This window comes from Ammospiza nelsoni, chromosome 2 (assembly GCF_027579445.1).
Source record: "Ammospiza nelsoni isolate bAmmNel1 chromosome 2, bAmmNel1.pri, whole genome shotgun sequence".
In the NCBI taxonomy this organism is placed as follows: domain Eukaryota; kingdom Metazoa; phylum Chordata; class Aves; order Passeriformes; family Passerellidae; genus Ammospiza; species Ammospiza nelsoni.
Genome location: NC_080634.1, coordinates 50,707,334 through 50,731,964, shown reverse-complemented (window position 1 = coordinate 50,731,964; position 24,631 = coordinate 50,707,334). Strand labels below are relative to the sequence as shown.

Genomic DNA, 24,631 nt, shown 5'->3' with positions numbered 1-24,631 from the left:
AAATGAACGTAACTGAGACAGGAGCAAAACACTCAGCAAAGCAGGCACATCCAAGGAGAGGCCAGCCCCTACACCCAAATTCTATGAGAACTGACACTTTAAACAGCAGGTTCAAAATAAGGTTTTAAAATTATTGATTCTTAATTTTAAACTGCAAGAGCCATCTGCTTGATTTCAGTGGCATGTGACACTTGGATCAAATACTGACAGGAATAATATTTTAAAAACACCCTGTTCAGCACAACAGAGCATCAAAGGCAGATAGATCCACACCAGTGCAGACTGCTGCCTCTGTACACTGAAATAATTGATATTTTTACATAAGGGTAATATGTAACTCCCACCTACTGGGGACCGAGTGACCACGTGGCGCCACCACCACAACATTGCTCATCGGTCTGGGAAAGACTGGGAGCTGCTGAAGAAGTGTTAAGTGGGGAGGAGGCCTTTGGGGGAAGAGGACAAGGAGTCGCAGGAAATGGAACTATTGGGCTGAGTGGAGACAATGAAGAGAGCTGTTCAAACAATCAATCCTGAGGGCAAGTTATGTCGTTCACTTTTGACCCTGGTCAAATATTAGTGAATGCTGATGTGATGTTGGGATGCACTGTCCATCAGGGGAGATGCTAAAACACCATGGTGAGAGAGTTAAAACACCATGCTTGTCAAGCTGAATGCTATTTAGGGCTATATAGGGGCAGTCGTGATAAGAAATACAGAGTACTGAGCAGTCCAAGGTCCCAATCACAGGGACAAATATCAGGAAATTCAAGTAGAAGATGGAAACTCATCAGCTGGAAATAACAGCAAAAACCTGTGTTGCTTATCCCATCATGGAATGAATGATGTCTACTGTATAGATCTGAATAAAGCAAATACAACCTTAGGCTCTAGGAAACACTAAGAGGGAAGTTTGAGTGCTTCAAGAAAAGCCACAGAGAGATCTCACCTGAAACCTCAGACAGCTCTGGTTCCCCATGTTTGGGGGATAGCAGTTCTGAGGCAGGGAATATATATAACCTACATCACTGGAGGGGTGCCATGTAAATACACATCTGCTTCTTCTATGAAAACAACAGTAAAGTTGGAAAATTACAGCTTTCTACAAATATAGGGAAAACAGTAAGAGAGGCAGAAGTACTTCAAAGTCAAAAAATGTATTTATGTAAGGATAAAAGAATGTGAACTTGGGCATACCTAAATCACAAGAGATTCTGAAACAGTTCTCTGGTAGAAACAAAGGAAAATATAATGACTTTCAAGCTGAAAATCAATCATTTTAGGGAAGAAGTTATAGTGTTTGGCAACAGGGAGGATCTGGATTTGATGACCTGGAATGAACTTTGCTAGCCTTTCCTTTCCATACTAATATATTGCTATGGATTTTGCTGATGGTCCACACCCAGAATGTGAATGTGCCTCTGCCAAACTGCTTTGCATGGAGCTCTGTCCCAACAGATCTGGCTCACATTTCCCTTCAAGGCAGAATGAACAAGTCTGTGGATAAGACAGAGATCAACATGGGCTGGGAAAACCTGCACTGTTAGTTAAAAAAAACATTCTTCATAAAAGCTGTGGTTTTGTTTCATTACTGGAAAGAGAAAATACAGTTAAGTTCCACAAAGAAAGGTAAGTTCCTTGTGTAAAGGATTAGGAACAAACCTAAGAGGAAAGAAGTCTTATAAATTTAGATTTTAAAACATAAAAGTAATTGCACAAGACAAGTGACTTAACAGGGTATGTTTTACAGTATTTATTGACTTCAGTGGAAACACAATGTAGTTAGCACCTGACAGGGTAAGGCTCCTAGGCAATTAAAGGCCAAGGAGGATACCTGCATGTTCCTAAATGTCCCAGAGGAGTGGCTCAGTCTATAAACAACCTATTCTAATGGTAAAGAGGCACCATGGGCAGCAATTTTCCCCTACAGTGGCAGAATCAATGCTTTCCTCCACAATGCACATAATACTATGCGTATTTACTGCCCAAGCAATTCCAATATTTTACATCTATCTGAACTAAACTGACAGAGGTAGGGATAAATTAGCCATATTTTATAATTTACTACAGTCCCCAAATGGGGCACATTATTCTCTTTAGCTCCATAATGGTCTTTATGTATCACTGTATACATTCTGCTCTGTAGAGAATGAACAATGAATCAGGGTTTTATACATATATTCTAACATATATAAGAAGATTTTAATTCCTAATCATTAGTATCTGATGTTTCCCTATTTTATGGAGGCTGGCTAACCTTCCTGGGAGAGATATAGTGCTTTCCCTGGATTTTCACAGTGCAAAGATGTGGCGAAGTGTGAAGATGGAGAAGGAAAAACAGAACTGAAGACTGGGGAAGGCTCTGGGAGATAAAGGTAGTAATGCAGAGCTATGTGTGTCCCAGAGCAGGAGAATCCTGAAGGAACTGCATATTATTCATCCTTTATGAAATGCTGGAAAGCCTTGCTGAGGGGCATAGCATGTGAAGTATGTCAAACAAATATTTCATTTAATTTGAATAGATAACACTCTGAGGGCATGAGCAGCAAAAGACAGTGCAGGAAACGTGAAGGAAATGTTTTTGCAAGAGGACTGCCAGCTCCAGGAATTAGTTGGTAGGGCAATATCCAGTGCTTATGGAAATAAACAAAAGAAGCAAGGAGAAAGCTGATAATGGTGAGGACCAAGGAGACTGAAGGCAGCACCATGGGGATACAGAGAGAGATTATTGGGAGAGAAGGCTGAGGTGAGGCATACCGAAAGTTCAATAATTTCTTCACTTGGTAAAGAAACAAAAGTACAGATTCAAAAAAGAGATGAGACTAAGGCGAAAGGAAAGATTGTACTGCAGGTGTCATTTCAGAGGACAAAGGGACATGCAGTGGTGAAGGGAGACAAGGAACAGGAGACTGCAGGAATGAGGAGAGACGTGTCAGTCAGATGCAGAGGAGCTGGTGCACGACTGAGGCACGGCAAGGTCTGAAGTGTGTCGGCTCTGGAGAGCGATGGAAAAGCCGGGCTGTCGGCAGCTGCCGCCCCTGGCATTCCCTGCAGTCAGCAGCGGGAGGTGACGGTGACACCGACACTGAGCGCCCCAAAGCACGGCGTGAGGAGGAGCCGGGCTGGCGGCATTCCCGGGGACAGGGCTTCTGTCTGAGGCACTGCAGAGGCAGAACAGGGCAATGCTATTCCAGCAATGTACTCTGAACAGGAGGCTCGGAAAATCCTTGAGTGGCATGCCAAAAACAGGAGAGCAAGGCAAAAAGAAGGGACATCCAGCACATTTTATGTGATTATCACAACCTATTTCTCTGCATGTGCTCTCCTCAAACTCTGTTACAGTTTGTGTGACAGAACATGCAGGTGGACTTTGTCAGAATTTTGATATCTACAAGAGGGAAGTTGAGTATACTGACAAGAGTTGCAGACAAGTTGGGAAACTGAATCTATTTTTCAATAGGCCAAACACTGGCCTCAAAGACTGAAATTGATTTATTGTCAGTATTGTTAATTCTTCAATTCTGCAAGCAGTATAATTTGAAAACAGCTTTAACTAGTCCTAAACTGTCTTTTCAATTTCATTCATTGAACTTGCCAGTCACACTGTATTTCTTGTGAGCGCTTGAAACCAATGAAGATGAGCGCTGCTGTCAAAGGAAGTGTTTTAATCTTCCCCTCTCCTGGTCACTTGTTTTGTCCCAGCTTCCTTGCTTAAAGTCCCTCAAGTGTTTGGGCACTGAATCAGATGGGGGTTAAAACTAAAGCAGGGATAAAATGGTGAATTTGGGGAGAGTCAGCTTTTCTGGCACAGAGCCAATCCCTAGGACAGGGAATGAAATCCACACTCTGCTGTTAGCCAGGAGGAGAATCCTGTCACAGGAATCCTGAACCCTAATCTGGTCAGACTGAAAACTACAGTGGAAAGAAGGAAAGCAAATACATTCACTGTTACACTTCACTTTCCTTGCTGGAGGTGCATTACAAGTTTTCTCTGACACAGCTCTCCCATCATCAGTTTTCCACATTGCTTTCACACATACACACGTGATTCATTACTTTCCAGGTTGGGGTTGTTTATTTTTGTTCTTGCCTAACTTAAAAAAAAAAATCAGAAAATGTAACAGTGATTTGGGGATTTCTGAAATCATGAGCAGTCAGGAATGAGTTTCAGCGAGATGACTCAGCTAGAGCTGAAAGTTATGCCAGATGGCCCCAGAATGGCAATTTCCATTGGATTTACAGTGAGGTTTCACATTTTGTGCATTAGTCAGTACCATGAGGTTTAAATGATCCTCAGGCAATTTATATGGAAGCAAATGTTTTTAATATAGTTTTTCAACTGTACAATTATGCTATTGCATATTTGGATGAATAGAATGTTTACTCTAGAATTTAACAAATTAACACAGACTACATGCCCTCTGTTTCTCAAGTGAGAGAGCCCAGCCAGATGACTCCTTTTTAAATTCAGCTCTCATAATAAAAGAATGTGAGGATCTAAACAGAATTCCTTCAGAGTTTTGTTATTTCTGCAAGTGTAGCCTTACATGTATTGTAGTGTCAGTAGCTTGCAAGGCCATGGATTAAAATTCATGAAAGAACAATGCTTCATTACTATGTTTTCTAGTTCTTGATGTCTGGAACAGTACAAAGTAAGCATTCCAAATGAACTAGCTCTTGCTGTGAAGGAATTCATGCTTCCTCATATGAAATATCATTTATGCACCAAGATCACAAGGAAAAATGCATGTTTTCACTGAACTCCTCACCTGCTCTCTCCCCAGGAATACATCCCCTGCAAGGCTATATCTAAATTCCATACCTCTGAGTAGCTGCAAGCAGATAGCCATTTTCTTAAATCAGCTTTGCAGAGAAATGTTCCCTTCTCCCAACAATCCTCTCTCTTCCACTCCTGAGTTACTCTGGGCCCAAGCCAGTGACAACTTCAAGCTGCTGTACTTTGAGGCCAAGCAGAGCAAGGCACAAGTGCTGACATTCTATGACAGCAATGTCAGTGGCAAAATATTCCAGCAGGTTTACATGGACCAAGTTTCTCCTATTGGAAAGATTCTCAGTGCTCATGTACTTACCACCATTAATGAGAATTCAAATTATCAGCTGTGGGCTTGGGAGGTTTTTACACAAAGAAAACAGAACTCAGATGATTTTTAGAAGTAATTTTAGAAATGTATCATTTATACTAATTCCTTTGTAGCTAGAGCTGGATTTAATAAATAATAAATGATAAATGATAAATAACAAATGATAAATCATTATAATAACCACACCACCACCTTCTGAAGTTACGACATGTGAGAAGTGATTGCAGGAAGCTGCACGTGAATTAGTTCTCAGAGGTGAGAGCAAGGCCAGAGAATTTCAGGGGGATTGCAGCTGAAACCTTTTAGAGTTCATTTCTGGAACCAGACAGCTCAGACCTTAAAGGGGGTTAAGCAAGAGACAGGTTGTGCATTGGGTATATGATCCAAAAGTGCAGATACATACTCTTGGATGGCTGTGAGGACACAGAAGGAGTATCAAGGAAATATACTTTCAACTCAAAAGGATAGCAAAAATGTCCTAGGAACACAATAATTACCATTTATATATATATATATAGATTTGAGTCATGGTCTGTCTAATCTAGATCCTGCATCGAGCCATGATTATTGCCAGAAAATTCAGAAGAAGGAGCAAGTAACCATGCATTAGAGGGTGTGATGAAAAGCTGTTCTGCATGGAAAATTCATCTTAACATCTATCTGAAAAAGGCTTCCAACTTTAAAATAGGCATCTCCCCTCTAACATGTATTGCACCACCAAATATTAAATGTCAAGTTATTCTTGCTGCCTACAGAACTTAGTAGACTTTAATGACAAAGGAATGGTTCAATCAAATAGTATGATTTTTTTTATTGCAGGACATGATATTTTACACAGTTGCTGTTCTATAACCACATTTGATGAAAACATCCCCTCTATAAAGGCATACATTGGCAAACTGCTGACATGAAGGTGTGGATTTACTTTCTCTTCTCAAAGTGGTTTCTTCTAATAACTGATCATCTCTACTCCTAAAAGTATGTGCTTCCTTCATGTGTTGAAGCTGCAAAACTTCTGCAAAAGTTTAGGAGGGGTTTCTGCTAAACTTTCTCCTGATTGGGGGAAAGTGCTTTCTGGTACACAACAGTACCTCCTTATGAGAATTATTCTCCTCTGCACTCATCCACTTTGCCCTTTTTTGCAAACAAACCAACAGTTCTCTGCTGTCTCTCACAAAAAGGGATTTTTCCAGACGTCAGAGTTGCTTATTACTTGTCTCTTTTTCCTCCCCTTTTTTTCATTGTCTTCTGAAGATGTGTGAGCAGCAGTGCTCAATGTCTATATTCAGTGTCAGTCTCCCCAGGGCTGAACATGCAGGTGCTGTCACTGCCTCACTTTGACTGGCTGCACCTCTGCTCACTCACCCAAAGATCTTGACAGCTTTTCCTAGCACATGTTCACAGAGGAGCTCACATTGATTTGTGCTGACACCAGAAACTCTAATTACTCCTGGGGGTTACTCCCTTCCAGCTGATGGCCAGACCACAGTTCCAGGCAGAGCTGGTTTCAGCCTGGCTTTGCTGCATCCATCACTCAAACCCGTGCGGTGGGAATGTGAGCCTGTTGGTCTTATATGCTCAAAAGTGCAGGCAGCTTGCACTCCACTCATCAAATATGTGGCTCTCCAGCTGCTGAAATCTGTAACCACAGTCCACATGGATTGCAAAGGAGATATGAAACTGTACTTGAAAAATTGAAGATCAAATCAGAACTTATAAAGGAAGTGCTGCATTTCTGTCAGCATGTCTATACGAGAGGTTTTTGCAGACGTGGCACACGGCCTTGACACACATAAGGTGAAGTAGTTCTCATAGATATCTGTATTTTCAAGCCTTGCTTTGCACTGGAGCAACCTCACATCTGCCAGGAATTCTGATCAACAGGGAAAGTTCCACTACACTGCTGCAAAGTCCCTCTTGTGCGTCAGCTCAGAATGCATCTGCTGATGGATCTACATGAGAGGACTTGTGATATTTACCCTGTCACCCCCTGGGACTGCACAGTAATTTTGGAGAGACAGGGAGTTATACCAGCAGAGTGTTCTAGCTTAGGAGTGTGCAGTGGTGAGGGAACACAGTAAATAATCTGAAGTCTTTCTACAAATGACATTTAAAAATGCCTTTGGGGCAGGGGAAAGAAGACAGAACATTTTTTTAAGTGCATCTAACACTCAGCAACTTCTAGTACTTCATTTTAACTAAAGATTGGTGAAATTGAGTTTTACATGAAACACAAGATATTCTAATAATGGGAAAGAAGACTATGGGACTATGGGAAAGAAGTTCAAGCATTATATATGAATGGCACCTATATAAATATATGGTATATACCCAACTGTTCCCTATTTATTTCTAAATTAATCTTTTTCATGTATTTAGCCATTGCTTTGAGTGTGTTATGCTCCTTTTTAATGTGTTTGCTTTTAAGAATACCAGTTAGCAAGAGGTGAAAGCAAAAAAATCAGGCCAAATATCTGGAAACTTGTACCAAATCAGGAGGTGATCTCTGTTTTTTTGCAGTCAGAGCAGAAAGAAATCCCAAAACCTTTTCTTTTGCAACATGGATCCCACTGGAAATGCAGAGATATCTGGACAACATCCAGCCCCTCCTTAACATTTTCCTTCTACTTTCCAGGGCAGAATAACTCCTCAGACACTCACACTATCAAGCATATCTTTCCATAACAGGCATGTTATCTGTGGGTTGTCCTTGCCTCTCCAGAGGGCTGGGGAGCTTTGACTATCACGGGCCTGCCTTGGTGCTTACCTCCTGCCTGGCTGCTAACTGTGAGGCAGCTTAAAGCAGGCTGCTCAGCTTACACAGGTTTTTCCAAGAAGCTTCAAAAACCATTTCCAGAAAGGCAGCCAGCTTCAGCTGCTGAAGGGATCACTACTTAAGTATCTTGTGCTCAGACCAATCCCCTCAGGCTAAGCTTGAGCAAGGTGCCTATGTCAGGCACAGGAAGAATGTCCCATGTGCCAGGTGATGCAATATTCCAGAAGAAGGGGAAAAACAGCTTTCTGTACTCTGAGGGAAGCCAAGACACAGAACTGAGGAGCTGTGAGACCAAAAGGGTGCTCCTGCAGCATGCAGCCAAGTGCCTGGGGTACCAAAACTCAGGTGTATAAAAGGCACCTCCAGCCTCAAATTAGGTCCAAGTTCAGTGCCCCAGTACTCCCCAGCCTGCACACCAAAGGTGCCAGGGCTTCTTGTACAATCCATGTGCACACACTCAATACGTCCCCGGAGGAGAAGCATCGCTCTGGGTCTATTCATTGACTGTAATGCACTAAGCAATTTAAAAAACCCCAACAAAACAAACCAAGGAAGAAATAGCCAATTTCCCCCCACAGATGAAATGAGAGTGTGGTAATAAGAATAGCTGTGGAGCCTGTTTGCCTGAGAAGCAGCCATCAGCCCAGCAGTGCTGCTGAGGACACGTCCTGCTGCTCGTGTCTGCAGCTGCCTGGAGCCATGCGCTCGCTGCACCACGGGAACACCAACAAGGGCAGATGGGACAAACCTGTGTGGGATCTAAAATATTCATCACATCCATTTGGCATAAATAAACATGAACAGTGGGAGTATCCCTGTCTGCAGAAGGGAAACTGCTCACTGGGCTCTCTTCTACAGCTCGCAGAGCTGCATGCACACAACCACTGCTGCCTCTGCACCTCCTGCTGTATGTGGGCTTGATGGGACTTCTTGGCTGCCCTCACTCTTGCACTTGGGTGACACACTGGCAGGACATCTCACTGTCCAGTCCTCATCCAGGGGTGCCCATCACTGTGACCCTGCAGGCGATGCCAGGCCCTCTGGTGCTCTTGCCCTATCCCCCATACAGCCACTGGAAACACAGATCCTCTTCCCAGAGGGTCTCTGAAAGCAGAACACACAGCACAGTGTGCTTGTGTGCATGCAGGTGTGTGTAACCACATAAAAACACACTTACCTTCCCAAATAAATCCCCAAAGAAACGAAATATATAGTAAGTGACTTATAGACTAAGTCACCTTGACACACCAGTTTTCATCAGGCTTTTGCCTATTTAGATGCTAAGTGCTCCAGGACTGGGATGTCATCTTTGTGTCATCCTCAAAATGTCTGGCACTTGTTGGGATGACTGTGGAATAACAAAACTGGAATGTTTTCATTTCCATCAGGAATGCTATATAGAACTCAAATATTAACAAAGAGGAATACATTGAGTCAGCCAAGTGCTTTCTGTTTTCAACAAACCCAGTTCAATCCCATTATCTTTTTGTTCTTTGTTCTGTGTAATTTGATTAAACACAAGCTAATGTTAACTTAAACAGATTGTATTCCACTGGTAAATAAGAAGATAAAAAATTGATTTTTTTAAGTGAGGCTAACCTTTATGTTTTGTGATGGCAAAAACCCTAATATTCCTGCAGTTTAAAAGCTGGCACATAGTTGGTTTGATGCACATTTAGCATTGCCAGACTTTTATTATGAATAATAAATTGGTAATTTTTTATACTGCAGAAGTATTAAGATCACTTGAAAAAGCTGAAGTTCTATTGCACTGATCATTGTTGCCAATACTATTAAAATGCACATATAGGTCATTACTGGGCATGTCTTTATTAATGGCTGTGCCACTTTGACCTGAGTGGGATGTAAAACCACCAAACAAAAATATTGCTGCCAGAGGTGTGACAATCCCAGCAGGGAAAAGGTAGAGAAGGCCATGAATGTGTATCTGAGGGCAGGAGAGCTCCTGGGATGCTGTGATGGGCATCAGAATGAGGGATGCGGTGATGCCTGAAGTTGGCCACATAGGAAAGAAGGATTTGGATCTTCCAGAGGGACAGATTACTGAGAAGCAGCTACCAGCAAGTAAATATGTGTCAAGTTCCTCAGTGGTCACTTCTTCTTCTGGGAGGGAACTCAGTATTTGACCTCTCTCTAGGCTGATTCCAACCTTCCTTAGACTTCTGTTCAAAAATTTCATTTTGAAACGACTTCTGAAGATTATCTGTGAGCTGAGGCATGGCGTCCTCCTTAACAGCAAATTTAAAGAGTGACATTTGGTCTTGTTATAAATACTTTATGCACACAGATATGTGTGTAAAATAAGAGATATGCTGAAAAGTTTGCTTTTGAATGGAGGCTCTGCTTTTTGACTCCCAAAGAGAGGATGGGATCCCTCTCACCTGGACAGGTCAGGTCTTGTCCACTCCACTGTTAAGGAGAGTTATGGTTTCCTTATTCACTTCCTGAAAGGTATCTATAAATTTTCATTTGGTAAATATTTCTGTTCCCACATTGAAACAGAAAAATTCTTTGGTTTCTGGTGCGATTAATACTTTCATATATGAACCTTGCACCTATTGATCTGCGCTGAATTTTAGAGCCTTTGTTCTGTTACATTCCTACTAGAAATTTTGGTAGAATGCTTCTGGGAAGTAATCAATTGATCAATTAAAGGAAGAAACCTCCAATAAACAAAACACAAAAAAAAAAAAAACAAACAATGATTGATCTGAGGATATTTCCTCTTTGCTGTAAGAGAGGAATTTGAAATGCATGGAATTCAAAACAGGTACACATTTCCATTGACTCCTTTGCTGAACCTAAGGAACAGCATGAAAGCACTGTGGTTTGGGTTTTCCCTATCCTCTGCATGATCAGAGGCCACAATAGCACTGCACCCTACTACTCATCACTGCTTTTCCCACCACTTCCAATGTGTTGCCAAATCTCTCAAGCCCAGACAAATACCCACCCTGGAGGCTGCCAGCATCACAAAAAACACTTCTGACTCTTATGTGTTTTTCCTCTGCAGTATAAAATCAAGGCTGTCAAAGTTAGCTGCTTACACAGAGATCAATAATACAAACAAAAGGAGAAAATAAATCCACTTTTACCTGATGCTTGGCATGCATTCTAAAAATATTGCTCTTCAAGGACAACATGTAAATAAAGAGGCCTTTAATTTTTAATGGCCATTTAAAACTCTTCAAGGGGAACATTAGAATGCCTGGGGCTATTTCTTTTTTATCTCAAAATTTAAAATATTTATGTGTAACTAGCCAAGTGTCTCCATTTATGTGTCTCCAGCCACAGATACAAACATAGTCTAATTTGTTTGGGTTTTTTTTTCCAAAAAAAGGCCATGTAACTAAATCAATGCTTCCCAGGGAAGCATGTTCTTCCACCTTCCAAAACTAAAATTAACAATTTTGTCACAGCAGTGTCTCTAAGAAGGTCACTGAGGACACAAGGAGAAGCCATGAGGTTCCCTACACCTTTTTCCTTCTGTTTTGCAGGGCCTGAAGCAGAGCTGGCCAGGCTGTCTGGAAGCACTGTAAAATCCCAAAGGATGAGGAGGGGAGAGATACTCAGCTTCTTTGAGGTTCTTTTTCCTATAGCACCTCATCTACTCATTACCTGACTTTTAGCATACACAGCAAAGAAGCAGGGGGCCTGCAGAAGGTGATTTCCTTAATTTCACAAACCCCAATCCATTCCTTGGGTAGACTGACCATGTGTAAGTGGCCTGTAGGTCCCATTCCATCTACAGAGCTTTCATTGTAATGTTTGCACGTAAAGGAGTACACCTCTGGACTCTTACTCTGTTTTACCATAACTAATAGGCCCACATACCAAACTTTGTGCATTTCTCCTTAAAAATCAGTTCAGAAAGCTCTAAATGATGACAGAGCTTCTTTCTATTTTTTTTCCTTCCAAGTAAACAAAGATTTTGTTTTCCTTGCAATACAATGTTTTTGATACATAGCTCTAAACTGTCAGTGTTTGATGAGACCAAAGTGTATTTTTTTCAGGATTACAGAATGAAAATATTAAGCTGCTCTGACTGCTCTGGTCTTCATCAGGAGCAATGAAAAGAATGAACTTGCTCAATGCAGGACACGTAGCCTAACTGTAATAGTGAGGAGGGAGGAATGGCACTTTTCTAAGGACTATTCTTGGGCCAAATTCAAACATATTTTGCAAACATTGAGAAAGCATTACCCCTGAAAGCCAGAAGGTCAATCTTTCTGATAGTGCTGACTTCTTACCACTCTGCCAGCACCAGGCACAAACAATAGATATATTTCTCTTGAACTTATTCTCTGAGACATTTGTGAAAATAAACCATTTTCAGCTTAGCCTGAGATAATCCCTTGAAATGTTAGCCCAAATTAATGTTTTGGAGGCAGTGGTGCGAAGTGCCAAGCGACTTATAAACAGCATGACCAATTTTGCCTCTAGCACAAGTGGTCATTAGCATCTGGCCATGGATGTCACATGACACTGGGTGGCATATTGTCCACTCACAGGACAGGGACATTCCTCTCAAAAAGGCACACTAGCACACACCTATTCATCATCTGAATGAGGGAAAAGGTTTTTCTTGCCCATCCTGGATTTTGCAGGATATTTCCATGTGTGTTTACTTTTCTGGAATAGTAAGAATGTAGTAATACATTCTGGAATGTATTATATGTGTATATTATATATACAATATTGTATAGCCATGATTAGATGTGCAGACACACACTGTCACTCTCTGGTTACTGGTGACACTTTCCCAGTCCTGGTAGACACAAAGTTCTGGGATGTCACCAAACACTGCAGTGTTGTCCCAACTCTTGTTCAGGACATCTCTGTGGTTCCTCCATTCCTCCATGCAGCTCATCCAGCTGCACTTGTGCTGGGACCTGTCTGTGGGAAATGGATTTGTAGATCCATTTCCCACAGACAAAATCAAATCCACTTCCCACACCTGTCCTGAGGAGTTTCTCCCCTGATGAAAACCATATCAAGAGGCCATGCTGCAGGTCTGGAAACTCCTCCAGGCCCAAGCAGAGTATGGGACAGACTGCTCCAGCATAACCCTTTCCCTCACCTGCTCCCACCCTGGAGGTCTGCAGCCCAGAAAGGATCCCTTCTCCTCATACACTGGAGCTCCAGAGTCCTGCTCTGAAATTTCAGAGGCAGACCTGGGACTGCACTTTCTGCTTGCTGGATTGCAGAGAGCCATTAGCCCAGTTTCAACACAAACACTTCTGTGGTGTACTAGAGATATGAAAATGGATTTATTTTCTCCTCCCTTTTTCTGTCCAGAAAGATTTTCTCTCCTGGATCTGTCACTTTGGGTTACTCCCCTTTAGATGGCACTGTTACCACTTCCAAGAGAGATCACGGCCGGGCCCTTCTGTGAACAGGGCTGACGCTGGGCCAGGACTGCCACTATCACTGGGTCAACAAGCCACAGCAGGTCAGGAGTGATCCACACCAGGGCTCTGGAAATACTTGCTCTAAAAAGCCCTCCTGGTATCACTCCAGCTCCTGCCAGACAGTTGTTCACTCTGCTGTACCAGCACAGCACAAGGGCTGTATCGGCAGGAGGAACATCTGACGACCTTAAGGACAAATTTAATCTGCTGCTCTTCAGAATCAGTTTGAAGCAGTTCCAAAAGTCAACAAGAGTCATGTGCATATACGAGGGTCTTAAGGTAATACACCTGCTAATTAAATAATAATTAAAAGCCATGCTCTGCACAGTCACTGCAATCATTACTTTTCATGCTTATGTCAGAACCACTGCTTTAATATCTTTTACATCTATTGCCTCAGTTATCACCTGATTTGATTGCCTAGGCTTTTCCCAAGGATAGAAAATTGGTTTAAATGGCATTTAATGGGTCTGCATTAAATACTGCTACATGTTGTGCACTTCTAGATGCCAATTAAAAGAATCTTGCCAATTAAGAGCATTTTCAGCTGAGGAAGAGAGATGATTCCAGGATAACATTCAGCAGTGGCCTGAAACAGTCAGAAAACAAATCCAAAAAATGAAAAGAAAATATAATTTATGTAATCTTAAAGCACTCAGAGAAACTGCTGGTGTGGTCCAACTTTTTATTACATACAACACTCTCTTTCTACACAGTAGTCTGTTGGACCACTTGCCTTCCAAAGCCACCTCAGCTTTGGAAAGAGGAGAGAAACAGTGTGAGCAAAACAAGAGAGCCACAGACATGGGCCCACTTGCACCCACTTACCACCTACACTGGTTCTTAGGCTGTTTTCAAGACTCAGTCCCGTCCTCACTGCCTAGGAGCATATTTTACAACAGAATTTAGGTCCAAATCTGAGAAAAAAATCTATGTTTTGAACATTATTTTGCTGTGATGTAAGGAGAGAGAGACATTGGACACAAACTACTATCAGTCCAGAAGTGGCTCCCCAGTATCAAAATAGGAGACGCAAGAGTGGAACTGCTAGTTGGACAAATCAACCCCAAAATTCTTGGGAATAAGGCTGCACCTTTTTATCAAAATAATGTTTTTCCTTTGCCAAACTGCAGTTCCACTCAGACCTCAATCATTTTGTCTGCAGGGTTCTCAGCTACAGATACACCCAACTGTTATTATTTTTATCATGTGAAAAGTTGGTTTATTTTTTCCCATGCTTCCCTAACCCAAAGACAGCCAACTCAATTTTACTTAAGCTTTCAGACAATAATGCCACTTCAGAAAATGTCTACAGATTGCATTTTTAAATGACACTCAAAACCTTGTAAGCCTGTGTCTATGTTGCAAGACAAATGAGTGCCCAGTTACACAACTCCTTGAGTAGTCCCAGATTGTCCCACTGTATGTAGGCTCCCAGCTTTAGCAGTGAATTTAAGAGTGCAGCAGCCTTACTGCTCCCTGGAAGTCTCAGACGAGACAGGCGAGTGACTCAAGCAGAAATTCAGGTCTTTTGTGCTTTAAATAGTCTTCATGAAGTGCTCACATGTCTGCATGCACTAAAAATGGAGCCTAAAGCAGCCATACTCCTGAAGGATGTACCACATCTGCATGGATCTGGAACAAATCTACATCTAATCCTGCCCAAACCTGAAGGTGCTTAAATTCTACAGGTGTGTTATTTTTCACCTCCAGGCACTCAGAGGAGCATTACTGCAATCCCCAGCGGGCCTGAGAAATACAGAGGAGCTGGGAATGTGAGGTGCAGCTATGCTTGGCCAGACTTTGTGAGGGTGCTATTAAATAAAGACACCTGAGTTGTTCAATTTAGGAGGCATTTTCAGGACAGATCCAACAGGCACCAACAGCAGAACAGTCATCTCAAAGCTCAGCTCCAGCAGCTGTTCTCATTGAAAACATATCCAGAGGAGATGAAGGAGATGTGAGAGTTCCTTCAGCAAATGTGAATGAGGCATGTGATGAAAAATCTCTCCCCAGTGGACAATGCACAGACAAAGCTGAGCTGACAGTGCTCTGCCCTTTTTTATTTCCCTCTGATTTAAACAAGGATACTCCACAGCCAGCTCAAAAAAACCACAAACAAAACAACAACAACAAAAAAAAACCCCTGACAAAACACCACCAAACTAAAAAAATCTCCCCCAAAAAAACTCCCCCAAAAACCACAACAAAAACCTAAACCCATCCAAAAGTGTTTAGAAATACCTTACAAGTCCTGAAATACAGAAATGTCAAGTCTCAAGAAAAATAGAGAGGGAAGATCTCCTGGGATGGTATTTAAAATATTTAGGATGTTTTAAAAACTTCTTGTTTTTTCAGTTCAGTGAATCTTCCCTGGCAAGATCAGCTCCTACTTAGGGAAAAGTGTGAACCGTGGTTATTTCTTCAAAGGTAGCCTTTCCCACTAATATAAAAACCCTCAAAACTAAATAAAGTATTTCAGAATTTTAAAGACTGACTTAATTTAGATTTTGTTTCCTTGCTTTTCTTTCTCCCATTTAACACAGAAAATTTATTCTTGTTTTTCCCAAAAGTAGACAAACAGGCTAGAAAGGGTATTATCCAAGCCTTGGATCCTACTGCTGGTGATTGTCTGCCTGTTTTACAAGGTAGCTAGGACACCAGCTTAACCTGGGATGTCATAAAATACATGGGCATGGTGTGAATGACCTCAGAACCCAGCTACATTTCCTAGATCACTAAACAGCTTTTGAAACAAGCAAAACCTTCAAGTCTTGAATGGTTATTTTGGTTGTCTTAAAATATATTCATTTTGACTTGAGTGAATAAATAAGGTTCTCTAATTACCAGCAACATTTTCTTTATGTTCTCTATACCTGCTGTGTGTAATCTTCTGCATGCTGAGATAATGTTATCCTCACATCTCCAGGAACTGGCAACCCTGTGACAGGGACACCCTGCCCAATTCATGGTGAACAGGAAGAGTAGATAATTATTGTGGGAAATCAAATTGCTTCCTTCATCTAACAGCTTTGGTTGCACACAAGTATTAATATCTCAGTTACACTTTCCATTCCAGCTCTAGCAATCAGAGACTGGGCCTTCTAAGTTTCGGCATCTCCTTTACTCGTAAAACCCCTGCTTGTCACATATGCTTCATTCAAAATTCTTCCTTTTTCAAGCTCCTACACCCTTTTTTTCAAATATATGGCATCAAATTATTCAACTTACCAGACTGGATGACATCTACACTTTACACACAATTTCTTTGGCCACCCAATCCCCAAGTTTGGTGACTTAACAGAGGTGCCAGATTTCCTCTGTCATTGCAGTTTTCCTTTCTATGAAATTTGAATTCCCTTCTCATAATAATAATTGTAAAGAAATTACATGCTTTGATCCCAAGAGCAAATTTTCAGTGACCATGGAATAAATTTGGGCAAGTGACAGTTGTAAAGGCAAAGAATCTTTACAGTGGTAGGAAGCACCCATTGCACTTACCTGCCTGTAAAAGTACTGTGTGGTTATAGCAAAGACATCAAAGCCACAGCTGGCTCTTTTAAGCTCATCTTGGATATTGATTAACTGCCGGGACTGCTCATCGCACTTTTCCTTCAGTTTCTGAACCAGCTGCTTTTCTGTGTCTCGCCCCTCTCCTGGTTTGGGGGAGAATCCATTCTTTGGGGTGGTTGGCCTTTGCCTGGAATGTCCTACAAAGGAAGGGGTAATAAAAGACCATTCAGATCACATAGTTTACATGTACAGACATGACCTTTATGTGTTTCTATGGCCTCTGGGACTCATTCCTACAAAAGAAAAAAAGGTCTGTAGCACTCACACAGAATCACAGAAATTCAAGGCTGGAAGAGACCTGTAAGATCATCAAGTCCAACCCATGTTCTAACAATTCAACTAGATCATGGCAGCAAGTGCCACATCCAGTCTTTTTTTGAACTCTTCGAGGGATGATGACTCCACCACCTCACTGGGTAGATGATTCCAGTATCTGACCACTCTTTCTGTAAAATACTTCCAGTCTTTCAAAAAAAAAAAAAAAAAAAGGCAAAAGCATAGTGAAATATGTTTCTTTAGGAGCCAAAGCTCAAAGCTTTATAACAGCCATCTCACCTCAGGCTCTGAGCCTGAAAGTCTTCTATCTTCTACAAGTTGAGGAGAGATGTCCTAAGAGCGTATCACTGAGAACTGAGGTTGTTGGAGGAAGGAAGCACTTCAACTCTGCTAGACATCTACAAGAAACAGAGGTCTGCATCTCTCTTGAATGGCAGTGAGAGAAATGGGCACTTCCAGGTCTTATTGATGCTGTGGAAAACAGCTAGGTGACATTTCTACTCTACACATGTTTTCTTTGTTCACATGAACCCCAGCCTGGTGACTCGACAGAGGTGCCAGTTTTCCTTTGCCTTTGCAGATTTCATTTTGCCTCTACACAGGACAATGTGGTGCTGGAGTTGTCCCTCCCTGAAGGCAAATACAGCATGGATTGCTTGCTACTGGGATATCACTATCACTTTTTATCTACAATAGTGCAGTCTACCTTGAGAGTTCCCCTTGCTCTCACCTTTACAATGTGTCCAAAATTGCAGCAATTAGCAGATACGTACTGAAGTGCCACCAAGTGCCACACAACGCACAAGAGTTACATCACTGGCTCTGCACAGCTGCTCTCTCAGCATCTTTGATCACACCAGAATCACTTCATGGTTTGCCTGCAGAAATAGGCCCAGACAGACTGGCTCCTCTGATGTGCTCCAGGTTGGCTTGAAGCAAGCCTGATGCTGTACAAAGATGTGAAAGCACTCGTGTAGCTTGTGTTTAGGGTATAGTGTCATATTTGTATCAATAGCACCAGAACTGAAGCTTACTCATGATAAACCACTTCAGGAAGGTGGGACTTTTTTCCTAAGTTCACATCCTGCTTGAGTCAGCTATGCATTTCTGCAGATATACCCAGTTATGAGGATGAAGCAAGAAGGGGCAGTGTTCTGGTGGTATCAGGCTGCTCAAGCCACTGCTTGGAAAATCTGTTCTGCCTTTACCTTCTTTGCTTCGCGAGGACTCTCCTCTGCAAACATTTATGGCCAGCTGGGCATCACCTTTGCACAGCTTAGTGACTTATTTTGCTACCCTCAATCTTTCTTGCTACCTTTTTGCTACCCCTCAGCTGATGGTCTTTAGCTCATTCCTGAATGCTGGCCAGGAACCTCCAGTACTCAACAGATCCTCCCCATTATCCTCCAGCTTTTACCCTAGAAGCTGAAGTCAGTAAGAAAGAGGGAGAAAATACGAGTCAGACACCTTCGTCCCATGTGTTACTAGAGATGGTGGATATGGGTCTGGAACGTTTCTGTGTTAGTAGAAAAGGTTGTGTGTGCAATAATATGATAAAAGGGGACAGTTTGTTGTTTCATAGTCTTGTAGTATCCAGTTCCTGAAAACAATACAGAAACCATGCCTACAACCAGTCTCCAGCAATCAGTGTAATAGGAGACAGTCTTCTGCCATGAATACTACCTGTTCCTTTCCTAAAAAGCCAAAGAATCCTTCCACAGAGATGCCTCTGATGGTATGAATCTGAGCCAATTTGTAAAGCAGAGTATTACAAATTCCAGAGGTAATTTTGTCAGATGTGTTTTAGATCTTTTAGATCTTCAAGACTGTGGTCTGGGTGTGCAAGTAGATCCTAAGGGCAGTTTTATGACATCAGACAGGGGAACAGAATGGCTTCCCCAGAGCAATACACCAGGAGTGCATTCCTACATTTTCAGATCCCCAGCTTGTGTGGAGCCATTGGGAGCATATCTTCTATCTTGCTCAGCTACATCCTGGCTCCAGGCTAAGCTTACAGGGTGCCAGCTCCAGAAGAGGTGCTCCCTCATGTCTCCAAGCATCTCATGGTGCAACTGCAGAGAGACATGAGTGCAAAAACCCCTTTGAAACTCTTTGTGTCCATGACCTGCATTTGTGACCACGAATAACATGTTGTGCAGTGTCAAGACTAATGCCATGTTGTTGGAAGACCGAAATAATACAGCACAAGGAGTTTTTGTCATTAGGAGAGTTCAAGCAGCATAGCTATTGCCCTCTATCCATTTTTATGTCACTTAAAGTCTGTCAAATTTTGTGCAATAATAAGAAAATACAGACTCTTCCATTCATACCTCTTAGCTGTGCAGTAGGTAATACCACAAAAGAAGAAACTCATAAAAGCAAGAGCCATAAATATCTGTCTTTTTAGTATAAAAATCTTGGGTTGTTTAAGCAAGACAGTGATGTTACAACAGAAGGCTTAGGAAGAAGTGTAGGGGAAAGCCCTTGAAATCAGTTCAGTCTTTAATTAAAACAGAAATCTGTCAGGTTGCTTAGTCTTACATCTTTCTAGCCTTCCTGTTCACTGGAAGATTTGAAGTGCACATCTCTTGTGCTGTCCTTGTCAGAATTATAAGCTGTCCTTGTAAATTAAATGGTGCTATTCTCCTCAGGGATAAATCTGAATTTCTCGGTTCATTTGGGTCTGAAAGGCAGCTTACTAAGCTTATTCTGCCATTGATGTCTCTCTTCTGTTGCTCTGCACAAAACAGGGTATATATTAATGATGCTGGCCCTTATCCTCATGTCCTTTTTGCTGATGGGGGAACCAGAGGGGCAGACCCAGTGTGTGCTGAAATCATTGTACCCCTTTGATCCTCTTCAAAACTCCCAAGTCTTTTTTATCTATGTGAGTGTTTGAACTAGGGAGACATAACAAGTATATACTCATAATTAACACTGTCCATGAGGATTTAGATGGGGAATGCAATTTATTTGCCTTTTCACTGTCCAATTTCCAACATTTTGGTAAGGAAAGTGAGCAAATTACTTAGACACAATTGTTATGGTGTCACATCTAGCTGGCGACCAGTCACAAGTGGTGTCCCTCAGGGTTCTGTGTTGGGACCAGTTTTGTTCAATATTTTTATTGACGATATGGATGAGGGCTTAGAGTCTTTTATTAGTAGTTTCGCTGATGATACCAAATTGGGTATGAGTGTAGATCAACTAGAGGGGTGTAGGGCTCTCCAGAGAGACTTGGAACGGCTGGACAAATGGACAGAATCAAATGGGATGAACTTCAATAAGTCCAAGTGCCGAGTATTGCACTTCGGCCATAATAATCCCCTGTACCGATACAAGCTGGGGATGGAGTGGCTGGATCGTGCCCAGGTGGAAAGGGACCTGGGGGTGCTGGTTGACAGTCGATTGAATATGAGCCAGCAGTGTGCCCAGGTAGCCAAGAGGGCCAATGCCATCCCGGCCAGTATCAGAAATGGTATGGCCAGCAGGAACAGAGAGGTCATTCTTCCCCTGTACTCGGCACTGGTGAGGCCTCACTTGGAGTATTGTATCCAGTTCTGGGCCCCTCACTTTAAGAGGGACGTTGAGTTACTTGAGCGTGTCCAGAGGAGAGCAATGAAACTAATAAGGGGCTTGGAACACAAGCCATATGAAGAGCGACTGAGGGAGCTGGGGTTGTTCAGCCTGGAGAAAAGGAGACTAAGGGGTGACCTCATCGCTCTCTACAACTTCCTGAAGGGTGGCTGTAGTGAGCTGGGGGTCGGCCTCTTTCTCCGGGCGACAACGGATAGAACAAGAGGACACAGTCTCAAGTTGCGTCAAGCTAGATGTAAGTTAGAAGTAAGAAGGAAATACTTCACAGAAAGAGTGGTCAGAAACTGGAATCATTTACCCAGTGAGGTGGTAGAGGCATCATCCCTTGAAGAATTTAAAAAAAGACTGGATGTGGCACTTGCTGCCATGATCTAGCTGAACAGTTAGAACATCGGCTGGACTAGATGATCTTATAGGTCTCTTCCAGTCTTGAAAATTCTGTGATTCTGTGATTCTGTTATCAAGCATTCTGTGGAGTGACTGATGCCAGAAGCCACTGGCTCCATTCTAAAATGGAGTGGAAGGAGAGCACCTCCATCTATGGACACCTGTTCCTATACACAGATCTCAGAAAGAGTATTGCATCAAAGGATAAAACTGAGAGCCCTGCAAGACTCTGCATCTCAAAAGTCCCTCGCAAGTCTTCAGAGTCAAAGCTCAAAAAATTTGTGTCCAACAGTCAAAAACCAGCACTGATTAAAAGGAACTGAATGTGAGAAGGCCAGTAACAGAGGCAAATACAGCCTAGAAACAGCACTCAGAAGTTTTGGAACCTGTTTCATGGCCAGATGTAGCTGTGGTGAAATTACCTGTGAGACACCTTCTCTCCCATCAAAAAGTGTAAATGATGCAGGGGCTTGTGATTCTGATGGAGGAAAGTCTGTGACTGCCCCTTAGCATCAGCTACACTGCATGTCCTCCTCAAAGGCTGCTTTGAGTATTTTTTGAAATTGTTAAGTAAGTGAAGAAATTGTCATTATTGCTTTGTTATTGCTGAACTTATTTCAAAGAATGCCAAAGGCTACTCTAAAAAAATAAATGAAGATGAGGTTTATTTTCCTACTTGATCCTTAGAATGATAAAGGAATTTACATTGGCTTAATTGCAGACAAGCAAGCTGAACAGATTTTTAATCAGTCTGATGGATGGAGGTCAGTTACTCAACCTCTCCCAAGAATGAAGAAACCTTTGAGGCCTCATGAATTTGATATGCCAAAACTTTAGGCCTTGAAAACTATTTAGTCACCCATGGAGAGGCAGACCTCCTTAAGACAATACAAATACACTGTACAAATATTGCAGTGTTCCATTTTGCTTTGTAATCCCAGTGGAAGCAAATCAGCTGAGCTGTAACACGCTGCTACAGCCACAATCAGTGCTGGTGCTTAAACTGGACTCCCACCGCTATAAACACCGGCGAGCTTCTGGTCTGGCACTCTCTGCAACAAATTCTTTGGATCTCTCTGTGGTCTCACCAGGTGCAAAATAGCCTGTAAATTATATGACTCCGAGGACAGCGTTAAGTTCATCTTTTTACTCTAGCATCTTTGTAAGGAGAAGAATTTTGTGTCCTGTTGGTGCCTGGGAAGATTAAATTTAATCTTCCATTTCATTGATTTTGTTGGTTGAGAAGAAGAAGAATAAAGATTGAATTTAATAATAATGGACAAACTCTTGGTGCAAGTTATAGGAGCTGGAGAGCTCTTCTAAATTATTTATATTCTGCCACCAAATGGAGCAACATGGGCTTCTATCCCCCACAGTTATAACTCAAGTATCACATAGCTGTAGAGATGACATTTTAAGTATTCAAGCAGAGTCTTAAAAATGAGGTAACAGAAGATAAACTGCAAAAACAATGAAATCAGTGGGACCATGCACACTCATTTCAGAAGCATTTAGATCAAGCAAAGGCCAGCCTCACAAAAGTCTTTAGGCACATTTATTAATGTACACTCAGTAGACATAAATAGAAACAAGTTCCCTTTGTTTTAGTAAATAAAGAAAGGTATTCTTCAGAAATGTTAAAACCATGTGTTTGTGCCCAATATTGAGGTATAAGTTGATAATGTCCCAATAGCACTTTGGAGGCTTTTTCTATAGATAGTCCCTTTCCCCATTATGCACAGAAATACCGCAGGAAATTTAGTGCCTCTGCATAGAAGTAAGAGTGGATTCTGAGCCATACATTATCACTCCAGGCAATTCTCTGAGATGTCTTTTATTTTGCTATATGTATCTGTCCTCTTCTTATGTAAGAAAATTGTAATGATAAAAAAAATTCCTCTGCCCTTAAACATGTAATAGCAACAACTCTTTGCTTTGAAAAAGAGATGATTGCATGGTTATAACAAAGAGAACAAAAGTCTATTCAGCTCATGCATTGGTATGATAAAGCCTACTGTAGCCAGCTTAATGAACCTTGGACACAGTCAATCCTCACTTAACAATAGTAGGTCTCAGATTTGAGTGTGTTAACAAGAAATGCAAAGTCAATAAGTTTAAATCTTCCCTGAAACACTGCTTTCAGGTTCATAAGTACCTGGTGAATGGAGTTTTGTGGCTGTTACTGCTGATTTCTTAGGGGATGAGACAGCTGGTCTGCTAGCATCCTGATCTTTTTGCACTTCTTTCTTCACACCTGTTTTAGGAAAAAAAAAATCAAAGGTAGAAAGACACCTCGTTTATAATTCTGTTCATAATATGCAGAACTGTGTCGCTAAGATACACACCAAAATGGCAAAATGTATTTCACCAATCCATGTCCTGGGCTCTGCACAGAATGAGGCTACACAGTACTTCAGGGTTGGATGCCAACCTGACGTGTCTGCAACCACGACTGTGTACGTGCAGCTGAGCTGCATGCACAGCACTGAGGAAGGACAGAAGGCCTTACACACTACCTTGGCTTCCCAGTCATCTGAACCATGACAAATGCCATTAAGGCACAAATAGCTACACAGGCAACCCATCCTTTCTGTTCTGAGTGCTGTCTTCTGTCTCTTCACCGTGCTGTGCAACCTCATTCTGGGCTGCAGGAGGAGCAGAATAGGACTGTGCAAAGCGGACTGAAATTACCTGCAAGCCCCTGTCCTGTCACCTTTTCCACAGGTAAGGAAGCTGCCCTTTCTGGAGACCAGCTTTCCAAGGTGGTCTCATGTGGTGAAGAGAAGGCCAGAACCAGAAGCAAGCAGGATGTGCCAGAGCTGGGCTGGATGTGGCTGCCTGGACATGAGCGTGGGTCTGTCTGTGCAGTAAGGCAGGCAGGGACAGAGCTGGGCAAGCACATTCAGGGCACAAACCTACAAGACACTGTGCCAGTGTGGGATGAAGCAGGGCATGGAATATTTTTGAGAGAGGCAGCTCCATGTCTGTTGCTATGTGTCCCACCAGTGGAGCTCTCTGCTCAGGGCCTCGGGACGGTCTGCCAGCTGTCAGAGCCCTGCAGCCAGACACTGCCTCTGCACCAGGGACACACGACTGCCTCTGAAAGCCAGAGGGGCCACCCAAGCTCAGCTCCTCCTGCCCACCCACAGCTCCCATCAAAAAATAGCTGTGGGGACCATGCTGAGTGCAGTAACATGAGGTCCTGCCCTGCTCCTTTGGCCATGGCGTGACAGTCACAGGATCTCAAGCAGAAATTTTTCATCAAAGAAGTAAGGAAAAAGAGCAATAAAAAGCAAACCCCAGGGACAATAATGTAGCTTCCTGTTTGCTTTCCTTTTTTGACCATTAGAGTTTGTTGAGGGTTGCATTTTAGTCTGAAGGGCTGTGTCACAGCACCTGGATACACAGGAAAAACAGAGAGATTTGAGGCAAATTACTTGCTTTAGAGGGAAAACAAAGTTTGCCTTATTGACTTTCCCCTTTCTTAT

General features: G+C 42.3%; 1 protein-coding gene across 1 annotated transcript in view; it reads right to left on the bottom strand.

Moving 5' to 3' along the window:
• MTUS2 (microtubule associated scaffold protein 2) overlaps positions 1-24,631 on the bottom strand; it is a 243,294-nt gene that overhangs the window by 32,600 nt on the left and 186,063 nt on the right. The window contains exons 7-8 of the mRNA XM_059493947.1: positions 23,299-23,397; positions 16,812-17,020 (exon numbers count right to left, since the gene is read on the bottom strand). Coding sequence (XP_059349930.1) covers positions 16,812-17,020; positions 23,299-23,397 — 308 coding nt within the window. The remainder of the gene's footprint in view (positions 1-16,811; positions 17,021-23,298; positions 23,398-24,631) is intronic.